The sequence below is a fragment of the Gigantopelta aegis genome, chromosome 9 (genome assembly GCF_016097555.1).
Source record: "Gigantopelta aegis isolate Gae_Host chromosome 9, Gae_host_genome, whole genome shotgun sequence".
Lineage (NCBI taxonomy): Eukaryota > Metazoa > Mollusca > Gastropoda > Neomphalida > Peltospiridae > Gigantopelta > Gigantopelta aegis.
In genome coordinates, this window is record NC_054707.1 from 18056109 (window position 1) to 18067725 (window position 11617).

General features: G+C 36.4%; 1 protein-coding gene across 2 annotated transcripts; it reads right to left on the reverse strand.

Moving 5' to 3' along the window:
- Positions 1–1038: 1038 nt before the first annotated feature.
- On the reverse strand, positions 1039–9546 carry LOC121381185 (BET1-like protein). 2 transcript variants are annotated; one of them, XM_041510365.1, is made up of 5 exons: positions 9512–9543; positions 7210–7293; positions 5813–5892; positions 3386–3442; positions 1039–2619 (listed from the first exon to the last, which is right to left on the reverse strand). In XM_041510365.1, the coding sequence occupies exons 1-5, from the start codon at positions 9537–9539 to the stop codon at positions 2452–2454; spliced, it is 417 nt and encodes a 138-aa protein (XP_041366299.1). In that variant the 5' UTR covers positions 9540–9543; the 3' UTR covers positions 1039–2451. The 2 variants fall into 2 exon arrangements, with proteins under 2 accessions (XP_041366299.1, XP_041366300.1); XM_041510366.1 differs by lacking the exon at positions 7210–7293 and having other exon boundaries at positions 9512–9546.
- Between the last annotated feature and the right edge of the window lie 2071 nt (positions 9547–11617).

The following is an 11617-nucleotide window of genomic DNA, read 5'->3' on the forward strand; positions in this document are numbered from 1 at the left end:
ACAACATAACCCATAATACAAGTCAACTATTACAAAAACATAATTAAAAAGACCTTTTTAAAAAAAACAAATGTGCAAATTAGACATCACAGTGATGTTACATATATACACCATACTACACCAAGCTGTTAGAGGGAACTGCATTAACATTTAGTAGAAAATACTATTGGTTTATTTGTTGCATATACAATATGTATTTTAAAAAAATGAGAAACTGATCATGAACTAAGCTAACCAATCCATATACAGGTATCAAAATAAGCAATGTGTCTGGTAACCCATGTACACATGGGCCGCAGCTAGTAAAAAATCTGGTAAAAATACTAGAAAGTTGAAGAAAATTCTCTTCTCAACCGTTCTTGGATTTTTAGGTATGCGCAGAATTCATCTGTCCCTCCCTCCCCCCCCACCCAAATTTTCCCCCTAGCTACCAGGTTACCACAAAATACAGACCTGGTAAGCTATAGGTTACCTCACATTTATATTGACATTATTACTATGAAATACCTTCACAGACATTACTGTACTTTGTTATTTACTCATACCACTGTGGATCATCCCCGTCAGGTGTCCCATTGGGCTTTTTCTCATTCCAGCCAGTGCACCACGACTGGTATATCAAAGACTGTGGTATGTGCTATCCTGCCTGTGGGAATGGTGCACATAAAAGATCCCTTGCTGCTAATGGAAAAATATAGCAGGTTTCCTCTCTAAGACTATATGTCAAAATTACCAAATGTCTGACATCCAATAGCCGATGATTAATAAATCAATGTGCTCTAGTGGTGCCATTAAACAAAACAAACTTCTTCTTCATACCACTGTTCTCAATGTACTGATACTGTACATATATGTAAATAACAGCGAGTTGATCAACATTTAGGTGATGTAGTTTCAGCTTAATAAGATTTTGTAAAAAACAAAGTATTGTTCTTGACTTTCTTGATAAATGGTAACCTCTTGGTAACCTGAACAACTGTTCTCCACTTATTTCGATCCCTGCATATACAACATAAGTTTTCATTTTTTTTTTTTTTAAATAAAACAAATATATAACAAAAGAAATTTATCATGTACAATAAAAACAAAATAGCTGTCACTTGTGTGTTACAGTGTTGTTTACTAATGATTTTGATTATGGATAAATTGCAAGATTGAAGATATAAATATTATTTTTGTCATATTTTTAATTTAAAAAAAAGCCCTGGTTAATCTATATTTCTTATCTTTAAAAAATATACTGATGTTGAATTATCTTGGAAGGAAATGTTTTATTTAATGATGTACTCAAAACATCTGAATCATTTGAACAACAGCTTCTAATCATTTGTTGTCGCCAGCAAAAATAACACACACCATAATAAATAAATCTTTATCAGAGATGATATGAGATGACAATGACCAATACAGCAGTAATTAATGTTACCAGGAAACACTGTTTAATGTGATGTGCATCAGAGCCAGAATTTTACCAAAACCAAGCAGGCAGGTTTTGAACAAACAATGCATCATGAATGGTATATCAAAGGTTGTCGTGTTCTGTCTATGGGATGGTGCATATAAAAGATCCCTCATTACCAATGGAAACACGAAGAAGGTTTTCCCTCTAATACTATGTCAGAATTACCAAATGTTTGACTTCCAATAGCCGATAACTTGTTAATAAATGTGCTTTAATGGTGTCGTTAAACAAAACAAACTTTAACTTTAATTGATGTTAAATAGTCACGTCTGCAGAATGCCACTGACATCCATTCCAAGAGTGGCCATGCGTTGGACCCCTGGTGGTAAGAGAATGAGGGGGAGAGCCAAGGAGACCTGGAGAAGATCGGTGGAGCGGGAGATGAAGGCTCTTGGGTGGAGTTTGGGCCACGTGACGAAGCTTGCAACAGACGGACAACATTGGCGTTCTTTGCTGTCGGCCTTATGTGTGACAGCACACAAAGAGGATCAAGTAAAAGTAAGTAAGATGTTAAATAGTGCTGAGCAACAAGTAAACAGCTGACAAAAGTTGTTCACTGACAGCCATATTAGCGCCTTATATAAGTAACAAAGTGGTAAATCCCCCTCCAAAATTAATTAGGGCACTGTAATATATATATATATATTTTTTAAAAGATTTTCAACTACAGTACAATGGGGGTTTTTTTTTACAATATTTAATTTGTGCATTAAATTTAGGATATCATTATGACTTTCGCAAAAACAAAATGGGGTACTTGAATTTATTTCTATGCAACTCATAAATAGTTTTTGCCCCATTTTAATTCTCACTGACCTGCTTTGTCCAGATGAGGTCCTGAAAATGGTGTTTTACTTGCAACAACAAAACGTTTTAAAGGTATAATATACCAGATCTTTTTCAACAGGTGTAGAATGCACATAAACCATTTTTAAGGACAGCTACTGAAAGCCAATTTAACACCTCGACAACATTTGCAGCTGTCTGTATCAACTTGTCACTCGAATTATCAAGTAATATGTGATAAGGAAGAGTCCAACAAGTCCTAAGATAATGTAGCACATAATCTTCCTGTTGCTTCGGCCGGTGTTTATCATATTGTTTATTCTGTGAATACTGCCCGACAGAAGTCCAGTGGTGCTCCCAAAATCATCTGTCTGAAAACAAAAACAAAAATTTATTAGAAATTAAACTGGAATCAGTACCAATTTATAATGCCAACATTGAATGTAATTAATTTATGTAGAGGTAGGGAACATTTTGTTTCCAAAATTTTGATTAGCAACATTTTTAGTGAACTAAAAATTGATTAGTAACTACGAAGGCTAGCTTTGAGTAAACACAATGTTTTGCCAAATTATCCATTAAACTTCAAAAATGGCAGAAAACCAGTTATTTTCTAATAAAATGTAGTAACATTATTTCTCCAACTCAAAAGAAAATTTGCCAAATGTTTTCAAAATTCATTTTGTTTTTAAACGCTTACTGTTAAATGTTTTAAATTCATACAGCCCTCTCTGAAACCTAGTAGTAAACGAAATGTGACATGATTGTAAACAAGATGTTCCCTGACAAGTATCTTCTGAATAAAATAATTTTATAAGATAAAATTTAGTCTATTTTTCTATGTACAACTGACAAGACAGAAAAATAATACAAACAAAGAGTCTTCATTGTATTTATTATAATAACTATTGCTCATTGACTGAAAATGTCAATGATTACTTAATAATTATGATTCATTAACAAACAAATCACTACAGAACTGAATCACAAACGTCCATAATGCAAAACAGAATTTCCTAATCACTTTATTAGATATGGATTTTGTTCTAGTCCATTTTCTAAAAATTATGCACTTTGATATAAATAATCAAAGAAAGATTTTTAATGAGAACTGACAGGTTTTCACCAGCGACTCACCATATCATCAAGGTATCGATTCGACTCTCTTGATTCAGATTCCAGATCCACAGCTATCTGCAAAGTAAGAATCATATTTAGTATTAATCATATAAAAATACAACCAACTCAAATAACGTTTTACTTTAAAATTACCCAAGCCATGATTACTCGACTTAATAAAGTCTTCCTGTTACTTGAAAACCATACTACCTGTAAGTGAAGTAGTTTGATATAGTAGTGATATTACACATTCATCAGATCCAAATTGCACACAATAAACTAAGTGTTTTTATGCTTATGTACTGTAAAGGCCCACAAATATGTTTGCTGGAAAACTTCACACGGAAACCGTGAAATTATCATTTGATTGGGAATTTAATTCCCCATAATAATAATAATTGTTCTCTGGTAGAGAAAATTACTTATTTTGTTTAACAACACCACTAGAGCACATTGATTTATTAATCATCGGCTATTGGATGTCAGTGGTCGTTTTTGCTCCAACCAATAGGACTAATATGCTTTTTGGGGTGATTTTGTAAGAGAGAAAAATGCTATAACTCCATTTCATTCTATTGATGCAAATAGAAATATATTTAGTTAAATAGTTTATTATACTATCAAGTCATTTATGTTACTTTAAAAGTCAGACTGATGAAAGCGAAGCACCTTGTCGTAAATTGGAGTGTTTGTTTACACTGTGCATACAGGTGTTGGTCGGAGACTCCTGTGCGGGAGACAGTTTCTCCTGTTATATGACATTTTTGTAAGCATAAAAAAAATCGATCCTCTTTTGTCAAAATAACAGAAGGGAAGTAACTCTGCCTTTTTTTCTCATTCGGAAAATGTCGACTACTTTCGGTTTCCGAGAATGTAACAGGCCGAATTGTCCCGACTGCTTAACCTTTGCCGAAGTGAGAATTGTGGGATAGCCTATTTATATTGTTAAAAAAGCACATGGAGTTTATAAAATGATGTGTTATTATAATGTTTGTTGTCATCGTAATGGCTATGAAGCGTGTTGCCGCTAATTAAACAGGCTGTGTATTGACATTCAGTGTTGCCATATATAAAAAAAAAAACTATCCAATTTAGTTCTAATAACACCTCTGAATTGTAAAATGTCTTCCCACTGGATTACATAATGCAACTATGACAAATCTGAACTGCCAGACTCCCGAGTTGACAGCGATACACACGATGCATGTTAAAATCACATGTCACAGCAAGACAACGAAAAGACCAATTAGCTGTATAAACATACTTGTGTCAGTTAATTTTGTATTTTGTGCGGTAAAATGTTGGTTATAAGGGTACACTTCAAGAAATTATTTTTGTACAATTAAAAAATGTTGTGTTTGACATTGACATAAAGTTACTCACGGAAATGGGTATAATTCCGGTATATTTCACACGATGTCCGTAATGAGGTTTTACTTATGATTAATGAAAATACAATGTTTATTGCATCATTATAATGATTTTAAATCAGTACCACGCCACCGTTCCTCATTATAGTAAAAACTGAATATTAATTTATAAGATTTATATAAATTTGTCTTTGGTACTTAGGTACACTAACCACAAATGATAATGTAACGCAACCTGTAAGGCTGTAAGTGTAATACCGTAAATGTACTAATTAAATTTTTTATTTCTTGTTCACGTTCTTAACATTTTTGGATAAAATATTTTTTTTTTTTAAATATGTATTAAATCATAATAATATTTAAACTTAAAAAAAAAAAAAAAATAATAATAATAATATATATTTTTTTTTAATGCCAAGATCTAAAGTTAAGAAGTATATATGACATTATAAAGTATTCATATAACTTATTGTAATAATGTTTTTTTAAAATCTTGCGATTTTGGGTTAAATCTCCTGCTTTTTGACCAAATCTCCTGCTTTTTCAACACACACCTCCTGCTTTCTCTTGACTAAAGGTTGACAGGTCTGGGTATAGTACCAGACACCATGAAAATGAAAGAGAATGACTGCCCCAGTTAGCAGAAATGGCCTTTGTTGAACCAGTTATGGATCACTGGTCAGTGCAAGTGGTTTACACCTACCCATTGAGCCTTGCGGAGCACTCACTCAGGGTTTGGAGTCGGTATCTGGATTAAAAAACCCATTCCTCGACTGGGATCCGAACCCAGTACCTACCAGCCTGTAGACCGATGGCTAACCACGACGCCACCGAGGCCGGTCACATTTATTAAAGTGTCAGTATGTGTTGGTGGTCCGGGTATGCATCTTTCCAACACATCAAGGCTCATGTTAAGGCAATAAATAAACTTGAAACTGTTATGAGCCATTTCACAAGTTCTAACTGGGCTAAATTCATGGAAACAATGATTAATTATTATCAAAGCAATATACATAAGCACAGAAATAATAAAATATTCATGAATTTCTAGCTTCACCACCATACAAAAACTTACTCCTTTCAAACGTGAAATCTTGGTTGCTAGCCCTTCTACCCGAGACTGATTTTCATGATCCAACATTTCTTCAGTTTTGCCTAAAATATCATTATCAATAAAATTCTGTTTATTTTATCAGGTATTAATTTGTCTTAAGTTTAGAAGGCATGAGTAAGGATTACTTTATATACCAAAAATAAAAGGAATGAAGAGTAAATAAATAGTGTTGGAAAAAAGATCAACTACCTCTACATGGCTCCCATTTACATTAGCAGAATATCAAAGGTATTACTTTATGTAAAGCAATTGTCCTGAGTTAGTTGCCATTGTATGATGTTTCTGACTAATAAATAGAGGTTATTATTTTTTGGTATCATCAATATGATATATTAGGAATTAAAATTGTATTATGCGAGCCTCTGGCGAGCATTGAGCAATGACAATACCGAAATACACAAGGGTAATAATCTCTTTATCATATAAGCTCAAGCTTAATACAACATGTAAACAGTACACTCAACTTTAATTCCAGTCCGCCACTACTAGATATTCAAATGACGTAAGAATATGTGGCGCGGTGTATTTCTGAATGGAAATGACGCCAAACTTGAATGACGTCATTTTGGATGTCCTTACATAAAAATAAAGTTATGCCTAACGTTTTTTTGTTTACTGAACGCTGGACAGCTTTCAGTGTCAAATTGCCATTGAAATGTTTTTATTTGATGACTATGAATGCATACGTCAATTATGGAGTGTCACCCAAGTACGTTTGCTTAAATGTCAATAAACCTAGTGCCGAGACCTTGACTAATTGACATCTAATTTGCAAAGTTATCAAATTCTTAAAGTATGTGATCTGAAAAATATCACATACTTTGATTGCACTGAAAATGTAAGATATTATATATTATATGATAAAATCTTTTAATGACTAAAATTACATAATAATACAAAATAAAGTGTTTTGTTTAAAATATCAGTGTCTGTATATTCCATGTGATTCTGGTCATCCTAATCATGGACCGTATTTTTGTAAATAGCTCAAAATGGATTTGGTCTATGAATAACTTTTTATGTATGACAAAAAAATATATATGGAAATAAAATGAAGTTTTGCCTAGAACAAACACTAGGATTATCAGAAACACAAAAATTTAATATATGGCCACTGATATTTTATGTAAAAGAAAATATATTTAATTTTAATATGCTTTTTTTTTTAGTCATAAAGTGTCGGCAATATCTTAACAATGGCAACAAACTTCGGACAGTCTATTTAACAAATCCTATAAACTATCACCATTGGATCTGAAAAAGACACATAAAACATGCTTCTGCTGCAACATACTACCATAAAAGTTTAGCCTTTGGCTAACGATAGTCTGGAGGGACGTAGTAAGTGTGGTTCTTACCAATCTGATTAAAATTAGCTCCACTGGGTCTACCAGAAGATCTAACGGCATCGTGTGGACTCCCATCTCCAGGTGACATTTCATCTATAAATAATAATTTAAATATCGACCAATTACACTTCGGCTTTTATAGCATTATTCAGGAGGATGGAAATTCTAAAAATATCAGGCGAGACTATTTATGCAATGGGCAAACTTGTTGGTCTATTTCAACATTGAAAAAAAACAGGGGGAAAAGTGCAGTAATAAACTCTGGATTGTATACTAGTATAAACCGATTTTATGGCTATGCCATCACACGTTTTTTCCCCCCCATCTTGAAACAAATTTTATATGACATTTTATATTGCAATTAGTTTCTGACATACCTCGTAATTCACCCGAATCATTTCGTATACCTTCGGCATAATCCCAAATGTTTTCAAATTCTTTTCATATCACTGGCATGATTTTGCAAGTAAGGTTTTGATTGGTCGAATGAAAGGTCAACTGGACATGAGCTCCAACGGGCTGCTGTTAGATCCACATGTAATAGTGGAGCTAATTTTAATTAAATTGGGTTCTTACTACGTCCGGATCTTGTTACATACCCTATATATAGCCTGTATTCAAAACTTGTGGCACTATCTTTCAACTGTTTCTTAACCGAAATAGTGCAACAAATGGACACACAAACCAAAAATGTATAACCTACCATACTCACAAAATACTGATTAAGTACTTGCATCATTAACAAAATAAATCTTCAACGACAACCTTCAAAAATATACCCGTCATTTTAAATTTGCTTAGTAGAGTGAAGCAACTTGCTGTGTACGTTAAAAAAAAATTGACTTAACGTGCCCTGTGCACTAAAGTCCGAACCAAATTGTTAACAACTCCGATAAATTACTCTTCTACCTTTAATTTCCGTTAGATTGTCCCCACACTTTGTTCAAACACATATCGTGAAAAAACATTATAGTGACACAGATTCCACATACGAGACTGTAACGATGTCACCAATATCAACTTCACTGAGATTGAATAAGGCAAAATACATGCAGTTTTCTGCCGTCTACCATTTTGCTTGTTTATGGAATGGGGTGGGTCGATATGACATAATCTAACAATGCCATGACATACCCAAAGGTTGTCACACTCATCATGATGTCAGATTAATTACGTCACATACTTAAGAGGATTGTATGTGGAATCTATGTCACTGTAATATTTTTTTCACAATCTGTGACAGTGTTTGAACAAAGTGTGGGGACAATCTAATGGTAATTAAAGGTAGGAGAGTAATTTATCGTAGTTGTTAACAATTTGGTTCAGACTTTAGGCTAACGATTGGGATGGGACCCTCCCCGGGATGCAGTGAACTCGTATGGAAACTAACTCGTATGAACGGAAAACTTGTATGGAAAACGAACTCGTATGAAAAACGAACTCGTATGGAAAAAATAACGGTGAACTCGTATGGGGATGTATGGATATGCAGATATACTAACTTTGATATTTCTCTTAAATGTTTATTTTGACACTTGTTTTGTATACATGCTTCTTATTTATGTCCCCATCAGTCAACTATTTGCGTGTCAACCACAGTTTATGTGTCAACAGGAGTCACCTATAATTAAAACACGCATGTCATTAGACTTATTTCCTGCAACAGAAACCGTAAACAATGCATGCATGTTTTGCGTTTCTCACCAGCCCGAACTTAAAAACCACTAGCCATGGACGTTGGGCTAGTGGATTTGTCTCTGCATAACAACTACAAACAAGCTGCTATACAGTTATGGATATATCAGTTTGTAATTTCCATACGAGTTCACTTCATTTTCCCACATACGAGTTTGTCTTCCATACGAGTTCACTTGTGGATTTCCATACGACTTCACTGCATTTTCCCCCATACGAGTACGTTTTCCATACGAGTTCACCGCAAGCCCCCTCCCCCACCCCCAAACACCAAAGTGACAGACCACTGCGATCAAACCTGTGACTTGTCACACTGTGGACGACACATCACCCTGCATTGGTATTACTATCAACGACATGGTGATATGATCATGATGAAACAGATGACAGAATCAATCATTCAATATTACTATTCAATGTTACGTGCATAAAAACAAAACAATTTTTTTTTTTAAATTTATTCTTAAGTTAAAGACTGTCAAATATAATTCTTGTAGATAACATGTAATTATAAACATCAGCTATAAAGCTGGTGTAATGGAAATATTGATTTCGAGTAAAATATTGTAAAAACTCAAGGATATATTCACGTAATTGTAAATTAAATGCGTATTACCATTTCCCGAGCGTCTCCAATCTGCCATGTTGTCACTTTTAATAAACCGGAAATGAACTTCTGGAATAGAGTTATCTTCTCATCTTACACCGAAAAAAAGAGAGAAAAAAAGAAGCGTTTTAAAGGAGCAATATCAAAGTCATATATAATGGTAGCACTAAATAAATTAATTTCCGGCTGGATCGAAGTTCGAAGTGCATAGAGAAGTTAACACCACAAGTCCTGTGATTGGTTATAAATGTGAATGTGTCGGTTGTAAAAAAAAAAAATGAATCCATGACGTTTCGCCCCCCCCCCCCCAGCCAGTTCGCCCCCAGTTTGACCTGTTCGCCCCATGTACCAGTTCGCCCCCAACTGTTTGCCTGTTCGCCCCCAAATATTTGTCAGTTCGCCCCCAATTAGTTGTTACTTTTAAACAATTAGTGTACTGTTTCTTTAGAGGATGTTAAAGTGTGTTCGTGTGTGTTTCTTTTCTTAGAGGGAAGGGGTTGTTGTCCTTCCACAATTTGGACTGATCATGAATCATGAGAATTGTAAAACGGGGTTATATTTTTTTTAGATGTAGTTAAACGTAGGGTGCTGAATAAGCGTAGACACCGACATTGTTTTCACAAATTCAAATAGAAATAAACAAATAAAACAATGGTTAAGCAGCTACATAACCTTGATGCTGATTATACATATTCGGCTAACACCTAAGAGGGCTTTGAACAGCATTTCGGTATGGCCTCTTCTGGTGAGCATTATTCTAACAGGGATTATTGCGGGGGTTCTTTTGGCCACTAATTAGTAACCATGAACATCAAAAAAGATGATCATCTTCTAAAAACACTATTACTGATTACAGTTAGCAGGTTAACACGTGATAATGGCCATAAAAGCGCGTACGACCAGCCTAGCCTAGCCTGGCCTGTTAGTCACTGGCGAAGTCAGAGGCTAAATCCGTAGTGGGCGTGCCTGAACCTCTGTGGATAGGGGCACGAGAAAATAGTTCCCACTCCTGGCCTGTCACATTCGATTTCTTCAGTTTTCATTATGCAGCCAAACCAACCGGTCATGGTCGAGTGCGCTGTGCAATTACCCCCCCCCCCCCCCACACCTGGGGGAATTAATTGCGACTTATGGGACGCTAATAGAATACCGCGTCTCGTACACCTTGGTGTACGGAGACAGGATTGCGAAGAAAGGAAGGTAGAGGAAGAGGAGACGTACGCCAGCGGCGGCGCAGGGGGAGCCAAAACCGGCGGCTAAACCGCCGGCAGCGGCTCCGTCTGCTGGACCGCCCAACGCCGCTCACCAGAGCAAGAAGACGAAGACGGAAGTGGCCCCGGCCTTAACTGTTGGAATCTCTTCAAACGAACAGGACGAGTTGAACGTGTTCGACACAGCCATCTGTGACACACCGTACAACAGACCTACTCCACCTGCCTCTACTTCAGCGTTTCCGGCTGTGTCGCCGATTTTACAGGCGACACCCGTAGAGACGCAGGCCCGGAAGACGGCTGTTGTGAAGAGAAAGGCGACCACTCCTCCGAGTGACACTCCAGTCAAGCCACGTCGCCCCTCACAACCGCCGGAACCAGTCACACAACCAGTGGAGCAATGGTCACTGCAGGCCGGCCGTCTTCCACAGCGTTACCAACAACTGGTTAAGATTAACCTCGAGGACGTACGGCAACTCATCAGCACGCCCAAACATCAGGCCTACCACCCACTTCCAGCCAGCAAAGATCAAGGGGACTTCGCCGTCCATCGAGTCAAGATGCAGGAGGGACACAACGCAGTATGCGTTACCATCCGCCGGGACGGAAGATACAACCAAGGACTGCTACTCTCTGAGAAGGACAACCCGACATTACATCGCGTCCTGAAAACCGTCGCAGCGGCAGACTATCGATCCATCGCCAGGAGTTTAGCGACCTCCGCCTACCGGTCGTACCTCCCGCATCTTGACACCACCGACTTCATCGGATCACCTTAGACGCCAACCTTTACTAGGACAGGTATTAACCTCCTTTTTGGGCTAGTTGGACTTTTGCGATCGACTTCAAAATTTGTATGTTTATTTTTTTATAAATAGTCCGACGCAATTTACTTTGGCGCCCG

Bases quoted from the DNA above. Each gene is read 5' to 3' on its own strand.
- LOC121381185 (XM_041510365.1), bottom strand. From the start codon at position 9,539: ATGGCAGATTGGAGACGCTCGGGAAATG. The intron at 3,443-5,812 runs GTAAGTTTTTGT...CTTACTTTGCAG, and splicing joins AGATTTCACGTTTGAAAGGA to ATAGCTGTGGATCTGGAATC. The intron at 2,620-3,385 runs GTGAGTCGCTGG...TTTTGTTTTCAG, and splicing joins ATCGATACCTTGATGATATG to ACAGATGATTTTGGGAGCAC.